The following is a 22,835-nucleotide window of genomic DNA, read 5'->3' on the forward strand; positions in this document are numbered from 1 at the left end:
CATGGTGAATTATTTTTGTCCTGACACTTAATTTCTTGTTTTCTCTCCTGTTAAACACGTGACATGTGAAATGCCTATTAGAGCGCTGTAAAAACATTAGCATGTATAGATTTTGTTCTCTCTGCACATTCAGGGCAGCTCTTTGTGTTTCTCTATATGCTGAACTAACACCAGCCGTCGTCTTCAGGTTCATAGTTAGCACGCAGGCATGAGAGTGGCTTTGACCTTTAAACTCTGAGTGGATAATGCAACACAAGGCCTCTTCCTCCAGCTCCAACATTAACTTTGCTGATCCCGAGGGGAGACTTTTTTTTTTTTCTTGCAAATTTAATATAATTCATTCCAGGATACACATGAATTCCTTTATGATTATGTATGAGACAGTTTGTGCCCCAACTTGTGGCATCCAACCCAGAAATCAGCGGTAAAAGTGTTACCACCATCATCGACCATCATCATCATCCAGTACGGAAATGAGACTTAAACGGACTCTAACAGCGTGCATGTGAGATCCCTCCGCGCCTAATTGCCTCTCGGTGTGAGCCGCTGCACCTGCCTCCACGGTCCTTCTCCCTCCGCCTCATCTCCTCCTGCAGAGCCGAGCGGAGCAGCAGCAGCAGCAGCAGCAGCGTCTCTCCTCCTCCTCCTCCACCACCTCCTCCTCCACCTCTCCGGCTCCAGCTGCATGTCTGCGGGGGCTGCCCGGCTGCCCGGTGGGGGATATTTCATCGATGCTCTCCACCTAAATGTGACCATCGCATCGACACACTAAGACCAGACCGGCTGAAGCAATGGGAGCTTTTGGAGTGTTGCTGGGGATTTTACAGTACGCGGGACTTTACGTTCAACTTACCGCGGCTCTGACCGTCGGCCACGGAGAGCTGGACAACCACGTCTCTGGAAACGGTGAGTTGCTTTGTGCTTGTGTTTTGTTTTTGCTGAATGGAAAGGTGAGCTGATTATATAACGATTTGCACTCTTTAGGAGTGGTTGGGTGGGGTTCAGGGAAGATTGGCCAGATATTCTTTCTTGGCTATTTAAGGATTTATTTTTTTTTTAGGTTTTATTTATTAATTTTTTTATGAGGATAGAAATCTGTATGCATAGCATATTTTCAGTCATAGTATTAGGTTTAAACTGCTGAATGTACACTTTTATCATGTTTTAATGTTTCCATATGAGTATGGTGCAAGTTGGTGCGATCTGCCTGATATTGACATGTCACCTTTAATAACTTATCAAGCAGGGCCTTTTAAGGTGCATTAATAACACACATTCAACAGATTAGAAAGCCATTTCGAAATCAACTCTTTAGTTGGCAGAATCACAGAGAGTGATCTAAATGTTAGAATGAAAAACCATGCAGTGTACAATGCACTTGTGGCTGACCAAAGTGTTCAAAAATATCTCTGAATAAAAATTTTTTTATGAAAAGAAGCTGAGCTAATTTGTGACACAGTCCTTGAATGGGTTGCAACAACATCACTGCAAACTAAACAACGCAGTGGCCTACACACAATAAAACTGCTGTATAAGTGCCACAAGGTTAGAAATATAAGATTGCTATTTACATGTCATGATGTTTTGATAAACTGGGAAATTTAAGTCAATTTTATCTTTAAGTCTGAGTTGACATCACAGAGGACAGACTCAACTGTTAAAATCTAACCACTAATATTGCAATTTCACGGTATGTTCCCTCACATCAGTTGACTATAGGAAGAGGAATATAACCTACTATGCAAAGCATGTTTTATTCATTTTGTAAATGAATGTTCTCTTGGAGCATTGCAAAGGAAGATACACATAAATTAGAGACAGGTTTTAGAGGCAGGTTTGACAACAAATTATTTTGAGAGATGTGCAGAGGTCAACATGAACCATAGACTCATTAAAGACAAACAGTGCAGTGTGTGAATTTTTGAAACGAATACAGTTACTATATTCATTTGTAATACGAAGCGTGAATCTTGGGTTTGGCAGTGGTTCTTGTGTGGTGCACACAAAATAGCAACTTGTACAGTAAGACAAGCCAAGGTGAACCATAAAAACAAGAAAAGGCGCAAGGGCATGTTCCTTCAGTGTCCTCGAGACAAATCACACCTCCTGTAAGCTAATGGGAGAGGAGCTCTGTGCTGCACTATGTGCTTTTTATGGAGGTGGGTGAAGGTGTTGGATGTCCTGGTACTGTACTCATAATTCATATTTACAGCTGGCTATGGAAACAAAACTCTGGGGTTGGTGCTTGACTGTACTCCAGTACCTTCTGCTGTTGTTTTGTTGAGGCTTTGGCAGGTATATTAATGATTGATCTATGATGTCAACTTGCCTTTAACAAACTAGTATTGTCTGTGAAGCATGGTGTTGAACTGAATGAAATGATCACACATAATTCTGCTATTTAGACTCAGATTTTCAGATGGATAGTTAATATGAGTGCTATGCCATACATTACAGTCACCGATGATTGTTGAGGTAGACAATAGAGCTTAACGATTAATTGCATTTGCGATAATATCGCAATATGATAAAATGCGATTTTCTAATCGCAACGTGTGTGATTACAATGTAGCCACATTAAAAAAAAAAAAAAAAAAGTGGTCATGTGACGCGCACGCAAGAGAGGGAGAGAGAGCGCGAGAGTGGACCACTCGACTGCATCAACTTTTTATGCCGCACCTTAGCCTGTTGCGCAATGGCCTCTGGTTCGATGGAACCGTCAGAAACTGGATCAGCAGAGACTTTAGTCTCGACGAGGAACAGCACATCAGCGGTGTGGAATTATTTCAGCTTTAAAAAGAAAGACGCTGTGCCGCATCAGGTGTTGCGCAGAACATGCTGTGCTACTGTTGCTACTTCACGGGGCAACACAACAAACCACTTCCAGCACTTATAAAAAACACCACAAAGCCATTTACGACAGCCGAGCACCAGAGCGCCACACACGCAAAACCCAACACAGGCATCATTGCCCGACATGTTTGAAAGAGTCGCTCTGTATGAGCACAGTCCTAAATGGCACGGGGATGTCACTCAGGCAATAACTGAGTTCACTGCTGAAGATATGGTGCCTCTCAGCACGGTGACCAAGCCTGGGTTCACTGCATTGTTAAATAGTACAGTATGTGTATTTATCCATCTTTTTATTTCTAACTTCATTTTTTTTTGGTTTTCCAAAATACTTGCAAATTAGTAGAGGCAAATTGTGTGTTTCAGTTTGTGTGAAATGTTACTGACTTGGGAGCGGTAAGATAGATGTCATTTAAAAATATCTTTATTTTGCAGAGTGTACACAAGGTGCATACTATTAAACAGTACCTTGTTTTTCTTTCAAATACATAGAGGCCAAAGATTAGTTGCTCTTGTCTTTCTGTAATGAGCAGTTAGATAAACGTTATTAATTTTAACTCTTGCATCTTATTGTGACCTTTGACGTGTGATCTTTTAATTCTATCAAAGACACCTGGCCTAAGGGAAAGAACATTCCATACTAAATGTATCTAATATTTTGTTGGCCATATTAAAATAATTCATGACGTTTTGTTGAAAAAAAAAAGAGGATTAAACGATCATTTAAAAAAATCGTAATTGCAATATTGGAGAAAAAAAATCTCAATTAAATTATTTTTCAAAATCATTCAGCCCTAGTAGACAATGACAGTTACATGTTCTGAGTCATCCTCATCCTCAGATATGTTTTAGTTTTAGTTTTAGTTTGACAGTCAGAAGTCAGGCAATCAGGTATTTTGAGTTCAAATTAAGGTCCAACAGTGACAATTTACAGAAACGAGAACTTAATGATCAAAAGAAAAAAAAAAATCTCAAAATAGATATGGTTTAATGTTTTTAAAGGAAATAGTTTTTTTTGTTTATTCGGTTTTTTTTTACCTATTAATAACTTTACCCTCCTGGCAGCACCAAACAATGGATCTACTGGTATCTAATTAGATTCCATAATCGCTTCATCACGGCCCCTCACTGACCATCCCCTGAGCCCTCTCTGTTTAGCATGTTAGCTTTAGCTTGATCACTACAGATGAGCGCAGCACTTCCAAATAGATTGACTGTCTTGGGCAGGTTAGAAAATCAATTAGCAGCACTTTTCCCACAGGGAATTAATTAGAGTTGGCTGTAATCGTTGTGTTCTCTTCCCTACACTGTGACTCAGACTGGTCATGAGGAAGAAATGCCTGAGGGTGTGGAGCTTTCTATTTTCACTTTTAAACAACAACAGCTCCATTCCACAAAATAAAGTTTCCCTATCCTTTGTGGTTAAATCATCCCTCTGAAGATTTTTATTTTTTATTTTTAATCTGGCTCTTTGATAAATTGCCCAAACATTGGAGAGCTGAGCCTTCATGCAGAGCAAAGAGGCTGGGGGAGTGCTTATTTGGTCCATGCCTCTTAAGCTAAAGTGTAGATCAAGACGAATGCAATATTCTATCTTCCGCATGAACGCAAGCAACCAAGTTACGGGGATCACATTTATCGCATTGTGTTGAGTCGAGTGTGATACTCGTGCTGCTCTTGTGGGTCGAGTCCTGGCAGGGACGACAAAGAAAACTGATCGGTTTGTGTGAGTGAGTATGTGGTTTCGAGGCAAATTTTTGTCCATGTAGATGGCATTATTACAAAGTGATGGTGGAGTCACATGTGGCGTCATCATAAATCCTCAACCTTTCATTTCTGATGCAGGCCCTTACAGTGTTAGTGCTCCTTGGCAGCGTTCATCCTGTTATCCATCGTGAGCGTACCACTTTCACAGTGTGGGGGCGTGTACCAATTCATTAGGCTTCCAAAGTGTCTGGGATCCTCTGCCAGTCCTCTCCTTGGTGTCCTCTTAATGAGGATGGCCAGCCCAGGCAGTTTGCATTGGCTTTCAATTTAATGGAGCTCTGACTGCGTGAGAAGGGGGTAGGGGGGGCAACAGATTGTAGTCACGCTGTCACAGTGGACAGTGCTGGCATAGGCTCAGTGGGAGAGAGCAGGAAAGTAAACGGATGGTTGACACGACAGGGGTAGATTTTAACGTATCGAGACTTGAAGAGACAGCTGCTTCTGCTGATGACACAGTGATCTCTGGCAGGTTTGTCATGACCTACAACATACACTTTGTTTGTTGCACTGATTCTATTTTGTGAAGTGAGTAATGAAATAATCTTTGAGGGAGGAATTTGAATTCACTCTGGCTGAGGGCGGGGTCACCCTGGACAGGTTGCCAGTCCATCACAGGGCCAACACACAGCGACAGACAGAGACCAACAACCACTCACACTCAGACCAACAGACACTTTAGAGTCACCAGTTAACCCAAACATGATGTCTTTGGACGGTGGGAGGAAACTTATGCAGGCAACGGGAGAACATGCAAACTCCACACCGAACCTAACCCACAACCTTTTCATTGTGGGGCAACAGTGCTAACCACTATGCCACCATGCTGCCTTGCTCAATTACAAAAGATCTGAATATGTTTTGTCTCTGCTGTAAAAAAGAGGCAAGGGTCCAGGTTTCCTTCATAGTACCGATCAAATGCCTGTCCTGAGTATCAGCTGGTGCAATTACTAATGTGTCACTGTTGCATTGAAAAAAAGAGAAGAAACGATGAACACCACCTGTACCACAAACCCAGTATGGCTCTAATACCTGTTGTTTTGTGGTTCAGATCAAACCTATTGTAAAACTAGAACAGAGACATGAATCCCATTGAATCTTTCTTTTATTATGTAATTTGACTGTCAGTCATAAAAAACATCTAGTCATAAAACCAATATATATATATATATTTATATATATTAAATTGTTGCTACAGTGAGGCAAATACAACACTTAGATTTAGAGATGCAATAACAATATAAAAACAGCAGTCCAACAATAAGTGGGTCAGTCTCTTTGTGGAATTCATCCTCTCTTTTGAAAGTGGTTTCCTGCTGCTGCAGTTCATCCTGTTTCTTCACCTCAGCATCGGAGATCTCATGTCGCTATTTTTGTCTGATGTGTTTTCAAATGCCACATAAGATTGCTGGTGTTGAAATTGGCAATGCTAGTGCCTCTCCTCAGAATGACTGCCCTGCATCCACATTGCCTCTCTGCCTGTGAGTATTTCCAGAGTAATGTAGTGCCAAGTTGATAACATTTTGCTAACAGCTAACATGATATTATTCAAGAATTTATTCTTCACCACAGCACAAGACCAGCGACTCACACAGTCACAGATAATCTGTATTTTTGGCAGCATGAGAGCATTGCAGATACAGCATCCAAACAACTCCACAAGAGATTTTTTTATTATTAGTTATTAACTGCTAAATTAAGGAGTTGGCCATTACGTAGACCAAGGTCATTTTTTCAAGTATCCAAAACCCAACATTATTTACACTGATTGGAATATAATTCAGAATATCATATAATTCATTTAACAATAAAAATTAATTTAGCAAACTGCAAACTGGATATTTTTGACAGCAGAACCAGCTCTATGAATTTGTTGTGCGTGCGTGGAGGACAACATCTTGGTTATACTGTACAGTGTGTCTGTGATGAGGCGCTGGTTGTTTAAGCTCACTGAGACTCAGTTGAATTTAAATATCTGAGCATAATATTTAACATTACAATCCAAGAACAGATCAATAAAGACAAATCTGCTTTGACTGCCCCATCCCATGGAAACACACATCACTTAAAGACTCTCAAGGGCAAAATGCAAGAACAGGGCATAATGTTGTCACTCATCCCAGGGGAGTCCAGATGGAGTACAGTGGGCATCCTCTGAAGCCGCCTCTCTGCGCGGGCATGTGTTGTCAACAACATGTGCTACTTTGTGTTGCTGCACTCTGGGGGGCAAACACAGAAATAGTCTCCGAGTCCCATGTCCCAAGGGCTATGAAAAATTCACTCCATAGGCCCAGAGTATCGATGGCAACAGGCAGACAGCTGCTGGCTTGATTACCGGCTCCTTTCTTATTTCATTATTTTACCTTCCACCTTGAATGAAGGTTGAAGGTCTCTTAGCAAGTGAATATTTCCCAAAGGAGGCTCCTGAGTGTTTGCCCACCGCTGATTCTGAATCAAATACAGCATTATTGACTCTGGCAAAAACCGAAACTGCTCATATTGTTTACTGTTGCTGTGTTTTTATTTCCAGTCCACATTTGTTTATATGCTTTCTCTTGTGCTGCATCCGTGCTGTACAGAAATCCCTTGACACAGTAGTGATATTAATATTCACCACTGCACAACATTTCACTTCTTCATGGCTGTAAGAGATGTAGGAATGCTATTAACATCCCACTATTAATCAGAATATAATAACTTAATAACACCGGCTTCATCTGCTTGCTAAATAATATCACTACGCAAACATGTTTCTAAATCGGAACCAAGTGCTGGAGCTAGCTTTTTCCAATATACACAAAACAAGCGGAACATGTTGGAATAAAGCTTTTTAAGATCAAGATAAATATCTGTAGCAGTATCTGTCTTTTTATTACACAAACTTCCTGTTGTTTCATTCACAATTCCCTTGGGGTTTCCCTGATTATTAAAGCCATTCAGTAAATTAGTGAAATACTTCTCTCCACAGGGGATTTGTTCACGGGCTATTTACACGCACCTAGGTGGGAGTTTGGATGTTAAGCTGGATTTTTTATGTCTTGGTATTTACTGTCTTTTTTTTTTTTCCTGCTCTCAATGAATCATTTCTTTTTGCTCTGTGCCCTACGGATCTGACTCAAATAGAGGTATTGAGTTAATGAACCTGAGCTGTCTCTGTAAGGTGGCACCTTTTCAGATGAAAAATGTTTGCACTTAACTTAGGGGAGGATATCCACATTTCTTCCAGCTACCAGGGTATCATTTTCAATGCCTCTCTGTGTTGTGCTTTTTCAACACCTATATATATATTTATATAGTGTACTGTAGTGTAATCCCAGGATTCACCTGTCTGTGTTTTTATGCTTTGTAATAGCATGTGTTGAATATAATTGTTCAGGGCAAAACACAATTATTATTTTTATTATTTTTTCTTTTGTTTTGTTTTTTTTGCTGTTGGTTTTGTTTTGTTTTTTTCTTTTTTTTTGCTTCAGGAGTCACACACTGTTGCACTGGGTGACTTGACTTTTCCCTGCAGTTTAAAACTCACATCCATTGCCCTTGTGATATTAAAAATTGAACTGCCAAAAGTAAAAGTTGCCCCCTGCATATACACTATGTACCCCTGTGTGACTCTCACTTACCAAAACTATAGTGCCTAGATTCTTTAGATAACCATTTAGTCTCTTCCAAGGTTGGAACTACTACCGCTCCATATATGTATGATGTATCTTCAGTAGGAACATTTTTGGTGTGAGGAAGGTGTCAGGAAATGGACTGACTTGCTGTTGGGTTTGGTTTCCTGTGATATGTTGACTGTAAAAACTGCATGCAAATACAAGCCTCATTCTTTAATTGTTTGACAAAAGAGAAAAAAGCTTGGAGGGCTGTGACAAGCTTATCCTGTATGCCTCTCTGGCACACTCTCTCTCTCTCTCTCTCTCTCTTGCTCACACACTACCACACACACATGGACAAGGAAAGATATGGATGTCACACTTGCTTTTCGTCCATGCTAATAAGCGCTCTGTAATTTAGTCATCCTCAAACAGCTCAAGCTCCAACCGTAACAGGAAGGGGGAGTGAGAGGGAAAGAAAGGATCCACCTCACACTGGTACTTAGGCTGGATATATCCCTCTCATTTTGCCTGAGACATGAAAAAATACTTAAGTGCAGTCTCTCTTGGGCTTGAGCTGTGTATGTGCATTTGTTTATATATTCATGTCCTCCATGGTATTATTTTCTCCCCTTTTCATTTTTAATGAGTCTTTGGATAGGGAGCAGCCGCCTCTGTCTTCTCATGGCCTGGCTTCTATCATCGCTCCCTTAGCAATATAGTGAAAAATGCCAAGGAAGGCTGTTTTAAAAATGCATGTACTGTACTTGCATCTCCAAACAATGGTCCCCTGCTGCAAGTGGAAGACGGGTCTGACAGTGCTGCTTTTATGAAAATCTATACTTAGAAAAGGCCAACCAAAGCAAACTCATTCTATGCCAGCTATATAACATTGTAAATCAGGGTGCTTAAGATTTCCCCGGAAGTCAGCGCTCACTTCAGCAGTATAAGGTTTACACTCCATTCTCTGCCTGTTTACTGTGAAAACACACCAACTGAGTCCGTTTTTGTGTTGATTTAATGTTCTACCAAAGCTGTGGGATTGATTTCTGGTGAAGCTACAGTAATTAAAGTCAGGAAACAGTTGGATGTCTGCTGAGCAGGCTTGTCATGGCCTGATGCGGTGTGTCAACAAGTCGTGTTTCACCGGCAGGTTGAAGAAGGTGCATTTCAATTTTACAGCAACCAGATCAATAAAGCGATAAAGGGAGAAGGACAGACAGGAAAGTGGGGCGTTTGATTGAGCACAACATCATTTGGAGGTGCTAATAATTTGGGATGTATGCATAAAGCTCTCTGAGTGCATCTGTTACAATATTTGGAGCATCATTATGTGACATCCTGCAATCATTGCTACCTGCAGTTATTACATAACCCTAGCCCTATGTATCATTACAGATAAACAAACAGCATCTTTAGGATGTCTAGTTAACAGATTACAGTAGGATTGGCCAGTTTTATCAGGATTTTCTATAGAATGTACTTATTGTGATACATAGAATATTGTACAAATACTTTTGTATTATTGTGAAGCATATGCATCATCAGCGTAATGTCTTTCTAAGAATATGAATTAACATATTACTATTCGCCTCTCCTTTCTTTTGCTTCTTTGTCTTCTTCTTCTTATTGTTATTGTTAATATTTTCATTGTTATTATTACTTGGTAACAGCAAATGATCTCGATGTCTTTTCACATTATTCACATGAATACTTGTTTCTTCTTCAGCCTGAGTGTTGATAGATAGTACCCAGTTGGCTGAATATAAAAACAGCTTTGTTCCCCAGGTTTAAATAAGGCCCAAAGGAAACTTATTCATTATTATTATTGCTATTATTTATGCACAGGCATTCAGGTCACCTCATATTTTCTCTATATTGTGCTAACCTCCAGTTCTCTGTAGAGTTTACAGCCAGCATTAGCCAAGTCTGTCCTACACCATGTCTATGTCATCTGGGATCTTCCCTCTGCTTCTTCAGCAATTTTGGCATTATAGAGGGTAAGGGTTACTAATAACAATTGCTAATGCTAATAATTAGTATTTATGTCCCCACAAACCCAAAAGTTCAATTTCATGACATTAAAAGATGCCAGTCAATGCACAGAAAGATATCCTCAGATGTATTTGACATAATAAAAACGACAAAGTAATAGATAAAAGTAGATCAAGTGGAAGTGACCTCTAATAGTCAGTATAAACAAATGAGAGATAATATTTTTTACAAGAAATCTACATTAACACATGACAAAAGGTTTTAGACTGAATTGAAAGAGATCTGTGGAAAAAAAGTTTGACTGAATAACATAGCACCTACACTTTCTCTTTATTCTCGGTATCTCAAGGCCTGCAGCATGAACAATATAATGAAAAGTTCTTCATTCAAGTTTTGAACGCGTCAAAAATGCTGATGCAACTGTGAAACAGCAAGCCAAAAGAAAGTTTTTTGAAGATTGTTAAATTCACATGAAAACTCTTGGAGAAAGAGAAGAAACTATTAGTGAAAATGACTGAAGCATATTAGAACTCAGTGGACAAGTGCAAATACTGTTATTACTGGCCAAGACGAAGCACGGAGATGACTGACATCATCTTTTAAGTGTATTTAAAACATTTGCCTTTGCAAACGTGTCCAGTGAGCTAGGATGCTATGGTTACTGTGGTAGAAGGTTAACACCTTTTGAGATGGGGCGCTCAGGCTTCAAGAAATTCCTCACAATAGAGAAAAACTTCCCTTTTCTGGTAGCATTCAGTCGCCCACTCCACCATCAGGGAACCACCGATGACAACAGTCTGGCCCTGTGTGTTGGGATAGCAATGCCAGACCATATCTTAGAGGAACACAGTGGCTGAGAGGGAGCACAGGGCTGTGTGATTGAATTCATATCACATCACTGCACATTCAGTCACTCTGAAGGCGAGCATTAATGACTTGAATTTGATTGTAGGTCAATGTGGATTGAAGTGTCACATGACCTTTTCACACTTATCAATGACCATATGGGCTGTTGCATTCTGGACCATCTTCAATTGGCAAGTCAACACAAGTTTATTTACATAGAGCATACAAACAGAGAACATTCAGAGAAAAGGAACCATTAACAGTTTCTCCGAACATGAAAGGAAGTTTGTCAGAGGAGTATTGAATTGCTAGAGGCAAGAAATAACCACAGGCTGGACATGACAGGTGTACTGAGTCATGTAAGGCCACATCTTTCTCAAGAAAGCAACGTGATCAGACAAAGATACCTAGTCATTGAACATGATTAAAAGGTTTCTTTCAAGATGAAGAGGTGATGTCTTCATATATCTTGATTTCTACAACCACTGGCCTAAAAACAGGATATTCAGTTCACAATCACAGAACATAGCAAGCATCAAAGTGCTTCAAAATGGCTCAAACAACTGTCAGAGTATTTGGTGGTTTGTTTTTTGTTGACCAGACAATCAGAAACTAAAGGAAGGTCAGTTTGTAACTGCTTTGTAAATGGCTACTAATTTTGGACAGACAGAGATCTTTGTGCCTTTTATACACACCCCCAATAACAGGAACATATAAACAGTTTGTGGAGAGGCTGACAAAACAGGAGTGCTCCACTGCTTCCTAGATTTGGTGCCCTAGCCTTTATTTATCCTGAGATTTCTTTGATGTGTATGGTGAGCATGTTTAGTACGTGAATACCAAAAGCAAGTAAAAATTTTGCAAACATAGTCCAAGAGTGCATACCATAACTCTGATAAAATACACTTGATACGCCACACTGAGGAAAATTCCCTCAAGTCCTTTACTTCATACATGAGTCCTGATGTGAACTGCAGTGTGGCTTTAATTTAAGATGCAGAAAGTAATATCATAAACATCTTTTATCTCTCTTCGCTGTGTCTACATAAAATTTCCACATGATGGGCTCAAAGAACCCAACAACAACAATTATATTTCATCTGTGTGGTGGAAAAATAAAAATGAGTTTCTAAAACTGCAGACAAATTACTTTTTTATCATGCTTCCAGCATTGTGTGGAGAGTTTTCCATGAATGCATATACATTTTTGGATCCTTCCCCTCCCTCCGTTGGGGAGAATATTTTTAATCCTTTTTGAATTGTGTGATTCTTTGTGCTGAGCTTTTGTGGTTAGCAGACATATGTGTCTGCGTGCGTCACAGAGAGTACATGCCTTTGTTTGAGCGTTGCTGAATGCTAATTGGGAGTGCTTTTTTCTCTCCCATATGCTGAGGGACACCTAGTGTGTGTATTTCTGAAAAATAGTACACACGTTTTAACATGCATTCATATCCACACAAACTATACACAGTTCTGGTCACAAACCACATAGCACCACACATAGTGTGGGACATGCAGGGTTGGGATGCTGAACACCTGCCAGCACCTGTGGGCAAGCCTCCAAGAGCTGTGGTGAGCTACTCCGAGTGCTGGAAGCATCTCTTTTTACCAGACACCAGGGAGCCAACAGACACAGACTGCCCACTCAGTGAGGACGAACGGAGGGAGGGGCACTGAATGAACGCAGGGAGAGGCTTGAGTGAAACTGTGAGGTATAAGGTAAGAACTAAAAGGCAGACAGTAAGAATGTAGCATCGCCAGAAAAGCGAGGGAGAGTAGTGAAATGCACTGTTTCTATAAGAGATTGAGATTTGTGGGAGATGTTACTGAGTTGGCAAGCAGGAGAGAGAAAAAGCGACAAAAGGATTTAAACAAGGGAAAGAAAGAGAAATCTTGTGTTTGCAGAATTTTGGCTGCCAGGGGACATGGGAAAGAGCAGGAATTACCTTGCAGCTATAAGCCAGTCCTGCTGTAGCTGTGGACTCTCAAGTGTATTTCAGGGCTCCCTATGCAGCTTCCTCCTTGATTTGACTTTGACTTCGCACATGCAGTGGTCTCACATGGCTATGGATGCACTACTTACCTCATTAATTCAATTCTCCTTCAAACCATTCTTTGGTTGTTAGCTGCATAAAAGGAATGTTTGGTATATTTTTTCAGTTGGTATACATATAAGTATATATACAAAGACATAAAGAGAGCCTGGGTCCTTTCTGTGGGGAGTTTGCATGTTTCCTCCATGACATCATGTTTGGGTTAACTGGTGACTAAATTGTGTGAGTGGTTGTTGGTCTCTGTCTGTCTCTGGGTGTTGGCCCTGTGATGGGCTGGTGACCTGTCCAGGGTGACCCCGCCCTCACCCAGTGTGAGCTGGGATTGGATCCAGCAACCCCATGACCCGGAAAGGGCTTTGGCTGAAGCTGAGTGAATGAAAAATCAGCCATAAAATCTACAAAACAAAACACTAATGGTGACAAATAGAGACAAATATGACAAATAGGTTGTTTCAAGATACAAACTAAGAACAAGCACCAAAATCTTCTAAATCACTATTTACAAAGAATAGCAGACAGTTTGCAAAGCTCTGTGACCTTGAGTCACCTGTCTTCTGGAGCACATGACGTTTGCAGTGATAGCTATAGATGCACCAGTGGTAATAAAATTCACAAATTGACAAAGACTGTTAGCTTCATACAGACAAAGCCCAGCTTCTTATTTCTAACTGGCATCTGTCCAATGACAGCTTGCAGATTTTATTAGATAGCTAATTAGCTCATTAAGCCAGAACGCGCTTGAGTGGCTGAAAATAGTCTCCATCTTGTTCATTTCAATTCAAGAGTTTTTAAATTTTGTTACTAATTCCAACCATTTAGCAATAAATACTTAGAGAAGATAAATAAGTATGTTATGCTTCTTGTTTCTATCATTTACAGTACCAGTCAAACACCTGCCTATATAGGCCACTCTATTGCTACCAAAGCAACTCTGACTCATCAAGGCCTGGACTCCACTGGACCTCTAAAGGTCAACTGTGGTATCTGGCAGTCAGACGTTAACATCAGAGCCTTTAAGACCTTCTCTTATTTGCAGGGTAGGGTCAGACTTGTTTGTCCAGCACATCCCACAGATGTGATTGGATCAAGATCTGGGGAATTTGGAGGCCAGGTCAACATCTCGAAGTTGTTGTGTTCCTCAAACTGTACCTGAACCACTGTTGCACTTTGGCGGGGAGCGTTAGCCTGCTGAAGGGGCCCTGACATTAGGGAATACTGTTTCTTTGAAGAGGTGACAACAATGTTTAGTTAGATAGTACGTGTCGATAACACGTACAAGTGGCATCCACGTGAATGTCAGGACCAAAGATTTCCCAGCAACAAATTGCACAAAGCATCCCAGTGCCTTCACCGTCCTGCATTCCTCCCATAGTCCGTCCTGGTCTCACAGATAAGAGATGCACAGGCCATTATGGAAAAGAAAACAGCCTCAGACACAACAAATTGTGATGCATTCTGTGTTCTGACAACCTCCTCAGATCCAGAATGAACTCTGCTAGCATTATGAGTGGCTATAGGTCCTTTGGAGGCTTAGACTGCACAGGCCAGCAACAAGCTTCAATGAGCCTTGACCACCCAAGACTTGACCCTTTTGGTAGATACTGACCACCACCCTTAAAAGCTGCAGTTGTAGATGCTCTGGCCCAGTCAGTTAGCCGTTACAGTTTTGCCCTTGTTGAAGTCATTCATATCCTTTTCCTTCCCCCTGCTTCCAAGTAATCAAAGTCAAGGATAAAATGTTCACCCGCTGCCAAATATCCCACTCACAAGTGCCATTTTCAGTATATGCTTTACTACGCCACTGTATGTTCTAATCTTTACTCTTTACTTACTATGTCATGAATACGACAGAAATTTTGCTCATTATTTATTTCATTAGTTTAATCACATTTTTTGTTTGTTTGTTTTTAGATTCCTATTTCCTTTCAATTTGGCCTGCGTGGCCTAGTATGGAACTATGTTTGCACAGTGGCTGCCAGACAGTGATAGATTTCAGTGAACAGCCGATGAACACCAATAACTGTTCATTCATTCATTCATCTTCAACCGCTTATCCTTTTCATGAGGGTGCTGGAGCCAATCCCAGCTCACACTGGGTGAGGGCGGGGCCACCCTGGACAGGTCAGCAGTCCATCAGAGGGCCAACACACAGACAACCACTCACACTCACACTCACATTCAGATGATTTGGAGTCACCAGTTAACCCTGAACATGTTGTCTTTGGAGTACCTGGCCCAGGAACTCAACTGACAACCTTTGATTTGTGGTGCAGTGCTAACCACAGTGCTAACCACTATACTGCTGTGCTGCTCTCAATCAATTGTGTTTTGTGTATCTTTCACTGTGTGCGTCATAAACATATTTTTTGTCTGCAGGAAAAGTCTCCTCAAAGCGGCATATGCCACCATCAGTGTTCTGTGACTGGCTGTTGATAGAAAAAAGTACCAACACGTGCATCAAATACTAAGAAAATCTAAGAAAATATGAGTGAAATGCCACCCCTTGCCAGGCTCCATTTCTGTCCCCATATGTTCAGAACACATTATTTTAAGACAATGAGAAATTTAATCACACCTTCTGTGCTCTTCATTCTAAAGTTAGAAAAGAAGTGCCACTCTTGCACAACAAGACGTAAAGGGGAATATAAAAAGTGAAAGAAAAGTCGTTTATCTGTGCACCACCTTTTCAAAACATGCTATGAGATTTTCTAAACACTATAATCAGAACATGAATCCTTGGAACAAACAAAGTTATACAGTATATGAAATGTTAGACACCATGCCATAAAATCCACATACTCACTCTACCATATGTTCTTACATTTGAGAGTGACAGTGCTTAAGAATGATTTAATATCATTTTATACAAAGCTTATAGGGCCTTTTACATTATAAAGAAATGTCGGAATATTTTAACTTTATAATGAACGCTGCTGTTTTTCACTATTGGACTTTCTGAGAATAGATTTGATTGCTTTGCTGTCGTAACATACTGATTTTCCTGCCATCAGGAAAACCGCACATCATCAGATGAAACTAAATCATTATGCCAGCTGTGATTACAGTCTACATTTGAAGGAAGAGTCTGCGCCACAGGAAATCGTCCCAGAAAATGAATCCCACCGTTCGACAAAAATCACAGGAAATCTACACAGGAGCATGTCGTGTTTTTTGTCTCCTTTTGCTATTCACAGCGCCACACAGAACTCAACAATCAGTGGCAGGAAAAAAAGGTCTGCTTCAATGCGTGGTTGAAGCATCTTTGTGTGTTCCCATTTTGCTGTTTGCTGTGAAATTTCTTAAACATTTTGTAAAATTAGTGTTTACTTCACACCACAGTGAACAAATTAAACCCAGAAATCCAAGGAAGACATATTAGTAACATTCCTCTGCCGTTTTGGTAAATCACAAAACTTGAATTAATAAAAAATTACATGGAATATGTAATGGCATATTGTATGTAATATGTAGAAATAATGTGACCTTCCTAGTCACCCTTAAATGGCATATAAAAGGTGGAACGATGAAATTATTAACAAATACATTTTATTTTTGCGTCTAAATGTTGTACATAAATGATCTCAACATTGTAAAACTACAAGAGACGTACATACCTTCTTTGTCTTTTCATACTAAATACTAACAATTTCAACTGTGATTCTTCACTCTGTATCATTAACAACTAAATCATTGTCATCTGAAATGTGTTTAATGAAACCACCTTAGCATAAAGTTCTGCTTTGTCTGGAGCGTTAACTGCATATCATAACCTCTAGCCATGAGTAAAAGGAGTTGGATGCTGTTTGTCTATTAATGAGGACGACAAGATGTGCATGAAAGCACCAGAAAACCTTGCAAGAGGACTGCAGCCTTTAAGGTCAAAAATAAATGATTAACCTCATCTGGTACTTGTGGTTTTATGTTAATCGTGACTTTCATCACAGTGCTTCGCTCCGTACTCTTACATAATGTAATTTCGCTTCAGGCGGCGCATCATATGGCACATCTCTCACTTGAAGCTGACAGGTCTGAGATCTGCCTCCCAGAATGAGAAACCAGAAAGACAGACTTTGGATACATCAACCTTTTCACTTTAAAATTCCAACTGGAGATGAAGAAGGTACAAAAGTGGAGGTGTAGCATTCATGTTTCCTATTTTTGACTTGTGAATTTGCAATCTCAGGATCATTTGCATAATAAATGGTAGCTAGACAGAAAATTCGAAGGGCTTAATGTCACATGCTGAGCGTTCTGTTTTCTGTCATCAACATATCATGCCTGCTCGTAACTGACAGACCTTCAGGTTGCCATGACAAACACATAAACACAAATATAACACTACATATATACAGAGAAGCATTTCAAGGTTTTAAATATGGAGACATCTTGTCTGTACTTTATTCAGATTATTTGTTGGGTTGTTTTGTTTAGTTTTTTTTTTTTTTTCAGCTAAAGAAATTAAAATAATGCAGAGCTCTTTAAATGCTTTGGTTGCGGCTTTCAATAGATGACTCAGTAGTTTGTCGGGGATGAGGGTTGTGTTTTAATTTCAGTCTGAATACATTTGCAGTGTTCGGCAGAACCATCACTGAGAGGGCTTTAATGGAAGTACATACTGTGCACAAATCCATTTTTCTTTTTTTCACTGACAAATACTGATATTCAAAGCATTGTTCGGTATTTTCATTCTAAAACTGAGTAAAAATGATGCAGTATGTAAGGTGTGTATGCAACACTTATGTAAATTAAGAAAAGTTGTTTCATTGCAGGAGAATATATCATCCAGCCTTTTCGCTTTCCCCACTTGTCCATCTCTTTCTCAGCGCTTTGTCCTCTTGACTCACCTCAGTTCACCTCTGCCCTCTTCCTTCTTTTCTCTCTTTCCCCGTCTTTCCTCCTCTTCTGTCCTTTTAGGCTTCTGTAAGGCCCCTTCCCTACAGTACATCTTATCCTGACAAATGAGGCCAGTGCCTGGCCGCCAGCAGCGGTGCATCAAGGGCATAACTCCCCAGGGCCGAGTCAGTCAAACCATACCAAAATCATCTCCACAGGTTTCTTTATTCTCTGCTTCTGTCCCTCCATCTTCCTCAGTCCCCAGGATAAGTGTTACCCAAGGCCAAGCAAACATCAATTACAGATACAATCACTCACTCCCCTCTTTGCTCTGCTAGACTAAGGAGTCTTCACCAATCCGGGTTTTGGAAGGTTTCTCTGAAGGGTTACTGTGTTGATGCGAAAGGTGGAATATTACCCACAGATTGAACAGTTTAGTCTGTGATCACACTCAAATTATGACGTGATATTGTTAAATAAAATAAAATAAAAAGACTGCTTTAATAAATCTTTATGTGTAGTCTGACTAAAAAGATGGGATTTACATGGGACAAAAAAGGTTTGGGACACAGAACACACGTCAATTCATTGTGAATTCATATATGATTTCTGTTGAACTCGGTGTTTTGTTTCACTTTCGTGGTTCACAATGCAGGCACTATTTTTCCTGCATTGCTTAGTAGAAGTTTGCTATGAATTAGGATCTATTTGGGTCAGTTGTTGTCTCCACTGTGTCTGCCTCAGATGATGTGCAGTGAAATGAAAATGTGGTGTGTAATGACTTAGTGTCCACTACACTTTCTGTTCTTGCTGTAGGTGGTCGGTCTTAGGTACACGGGTTTGAAGTGTGGTTAAGCTTTCAAATACCTACATCTGTACAATGTTCAGCTCTGGCTGCTCAACAGAGGGATTATAAAATGTTATTAACCCCCTCTTATTTATTTTTTTATTTTCTTTATGCTATCTTGCAAACAAAACAAAAAGCCATTCAACCTGCACAAGTGCTTGCTTCAATTGCTTTTTGAAGGAATCAGGCAGAAAACCTTGATATTAAATAACATGGACAGCGTGTCCATTTAAAACTAATGAAATGTTAATTACTGGTTTGTTGAGTTGACACATCATCTCCCTGGATTACACCTTGCTAAATTCATTTAGCTAAGAACACGCTGCACTTGTATGTCAGGCTTTCGTGTGGTTTTTCCCTAGCTGAAGTGTGATGCAGTGTTGTCATCACTGAAATATTGTGTCTGAGCACACTCTGGCATACACAAAACCTGACAATTTCTATTTCTGTAATTTTCGGGGTTATCTTAGGCTCAACTTTTCCCTCAACTTTCCCTTTTCTTTTTCTCTTATAGCTCTTTTCACAGAGGTTCCACACGACATCACAACACAGAGCGGTGAGGATGTAGAGATGGCTTGTTCTTTCCGCGGGGTAGGCTCTCCCTCCTACTCGCTGGAGATCCAGTGGTGGTACATCAAGGACCACAGGAACTGGCAACAGAAGTCACCCCAGATCACCAACTATGTAAGATACAGGAGAGGACAGGCTGCTTTTGTTGTTCAATATCCTAATGCAGAGATGTAGTTGCTGAGGAACAGCTCCGGTGATTAACGATAAAAGTAGAAACGGATATTTGATTTATTGAGTTAGCTCAAAGTAGACCTACTGACACTGTAAGGATTAATGCAAACAAACCAAAACAACCTGAACAAACCATGAAAACCTTACTTTGTGCAAATAATAATTGATAGATTGATCAACGCACATTCTGTTCATAGATGTTTAATGATTTATTGAATGCTGATCTCATTTCTAGGGAGTGCAGTCAGACCAGACAACCCTGGTCCCTGTGGCTTTGAGAAAATTATGTGAATGAATAATAGCTATTTGGGGTTTTTTTTTTTTTTTTTCAATGTAATAGTTATGATTCTAAAGATTTAGATAATCTTGTAACATAGAAATAACATGTTTTTTAAAATATTTTCTTGATCCAAAAATGCGTCACAACTTCTTCACATCACCTGTTGCCAACAGGCTGGTGACTTATTTTGAGCTCCTGACCCCTGGTGAGCTAAGGTAGGTTTTATTTGGTGGGAACCACGTCCAAATGGCTCTTTTAATGTTGAAGGTTGCCGACCCCTTAGTTAGACAAAAAACAGTCAAGAGCCATTTTATTACCTACAATTTGACAGCAGTACTTTTATTTCTGTGTCAAGCATTTAGTCCTGTCCACCGGGATTACGCAGCAATTTATCAGACATCAAAATATCCTTATTGGGTTCATTCGTAGTATAGTATTCATAGTATTCATAGTATGAAGTTAAAACGGAAAAGTCGTTGTACTTTGGCCATGTTTTAAAAATAAAATATAATTAGTCATTCCTAGTGAACATAAAATGAAAAAAATACTTTTTTTATACATCCCATCATAATATTATCTGGGACAGAGATAACATGTAAATAATGTATATGTGACACTGAGGGTATTTTTTGATGTCGTGCAGTAAGACACATTTCTTTTTCAAGCTGGAAACTTTGGAACTGCCGAGCAGACTTACATTTCTCATCGTCACGATTTTGCATCTCAGTTTATCTGGACACAACTGTTGGAGTGAATCTTAAGATCATTGTATAGGAGGCAGAGGGAAATGCAATATTAACCAGGGCAGAAATCCTCTAGCATCGTAAATGAAGGGATAATTGCTGATTAGCATTTGCCAGCACCGGGGAACAGGTTGACTTACTCCCATCATGGGGGAACTCAGACTCCCATGTTGTGCCTCTAGACACTATAATTGGCACTGAGAAAGAAATAGATTTTCAAATTCTGTCTGTTCCATGCATAATTCATACCTATGCCCAAAAGAATACTTCTGTGCTTCTACATATGCATTCACAGGCGCACTCCTGCTCCCAGGCCTACATGCTTGGAGCTATGGAGTGTGTGCTCATACTTAAGCACCGTCACATGTATACATGAATACATATGTACACACAAACATAGATAAAGCTGAACGACCACAGAAAATGAAAGATCAGCAATCTAAGAAAGTTTTTTCTTACAACTGCTGCAAGCATAAAAAAAAAAAAAACATGTGGCTGCTGTAAGATGCTGGTAGCTATGTTGTTGATATTGTTTGACCTCTATTTCTGTGCAGGTTGTACCCCTGGAGGAGACATCTAAAGATGCCACAAAAATTAGCGTGAGTTTGATCTGGCATCATCTGTCAGTAAGAACAAGGCAAAGTCGTATCAAAGAACTGACTCAAGTTCATTTTTTATCATGGATACTTATTTAAGATGCGTTCACTTCTTGTATATTGACCTTTTACAAGCTGTCCATTTTCCTCATTGTAGGTGGTAAAAGTGGTCGGCAGCAACATCTCTCATAAGCTGCGTCTCTCTAGTGTCAAGCCGTCAGACGAAGGCATGTATGAGTGTCGCGTCATCGACTTCAGTGGCACCGTGGCTCAGCACCACCGGGTTTCTGCCTACCTCCATGTGGAGCCTGAGAGGAGTCAGGGGCTGCTTAATGTCCGGGTGCAGGAGCCAGGAAACCGGTCGCAGGGGCACCACCCAAACCCCCAACGCCAGACAGAGGGCAGGGAATTAAAGAGGAGATCAGCCGGCAGCGCCACTGACTGTAATGAGAGCTGTGTGCTTTAGAGGGAGCAGTCTGACTGCCTGCCTATCTGTCTGTCTGTCTGTCTGCATGGTCATGACTTACCTCTAACAAGGGAAAGTCATCAACACACATCACCGCAGAGCCAAGGTGTCAATCTTAAATGGGCCCTTTGTGTTTCATTTGTCTATCTTCAATAGTGTCGTTTGGATGCCAATGCTGTTGAATGCCAATAAGAGGTACAGTTTTACTGAAAGTATATAAAATTATCTTCTTTGTTTGCTTTGTTGAGTTCTCTGTGCTTTTGCCATTTGCATCTAGTTATGTTAATATGACAGCAAGGCTATAATAGCAAAGAAACGCACTCATTTTGGTTATTTTTGTTTGCCTCCCTCGGTGGCTGCACAAGCAGAACTTTTTCTCACAAACTTAAAGTAAACAACAGCAGAGTTATTATAGCTTACATAAATAATAAATAAAGCAATGTTGGGGTTCACAGATGCAGACACAGAATAGAAACTCTGTGCCATTTCTCTTTTTGATTTTCTTTCATGAAAATGCTAAGATGTAGTATTTCACTGTAAATGCTTTTCAAGGAATGAAAAAAAGTTCATTTTTTAATTATCAATCATCGATAAATCTTTTCAAAGTGCATTTCTCTAATCTTTGTTTAAACACTTTAAATGTATTTAGCTTTCTTAACCACAACTAGAATGTTTGTTAAAACACAAATGTATGCCTTCATCACAACAAGGTATTATATATAAATCCTTGTGTATATTCACACTTGGCACTGTAGACTTTTACTGTTGTTGCTAAAATAAAGTTTATTCTGTGCTACTTAACCAAATGACTCAAGACACAACTATTGCATTGTTAGACACTCCACTCTTTCTGTCATTTTCTCAACCACTATACATTTTTTGTCATGTTCCCTCTTAATGTGTTTTCCTGTTGGCTGTGTTTGTTCTAAGTGCTGCTGTTTGGTATTTGTTCTGTTAAATAGATTCATTTCAAAAGAGTTTGCTGTGTGTTTTTTCCCCACCATTCTGCTCTTTTCCTATTGCATCAAATTAAATGTGTGCCAGCTGATTGCTGATTAAAAGAGAGTGCCAGGAAGAAGATGAGGGCTCCTGAAACATCATAATTATTTTTTTATGATTGGGCATATAACATTTTGAAGATTGAAGAGTTGATTTCTCTTGTGGAAAGACGGGGTTAGTATGAAGGGCAAGATTACATAATCAAAACGGTTCAGCTTGAAGCAAGCC

At 39.9% G+C, this 22,835-nt stretch overlaps 1 protein-coding gene across 1 annotated transcript; it reads left to right on the forward strand.

The window, feature by feature from the left end:
* The first annotated feature begins 616 nt into the window (after nucleotides 1-616).
* On the forward strand, nucleotides 617-22,539 carry vstm2lb (V-set and transmembrane domain containing 2 like b). Its single transcript, XM_029502836.1, has 4 exons — nucleotides 617-906; nucleotides 19,297-19,466; nucleotides 21,101-21,145; nucleotides 21,300-22,539. Exons 1-4 carry the CDS (start codon nucleotides 792-794, stop codon nucleotides 21,606-21,608), a joined length of 639 nt encoding a protein of 212 aa, XP_029358696.1. The 5' UTR covers nucleotides 617-791; the 3' UTR covers nucleotides 21,609-22,539.
* Nucleotides 22,540-22,835: the final 296 nt, after the last annotated feature.

Source organism: Echeneis naucrates, chromosome 5 (assembly GCF_900963305.1).
Source record: "Echeneis naucrates chromosome 5, fEcheNa1.1, whole genome shotgun sequence".
NCBI lineage: Eukaryota > Metazoa > Chordata > Actinopteri > Carangiformes > Echeneidae > Echeneis > Echeneis naucrates.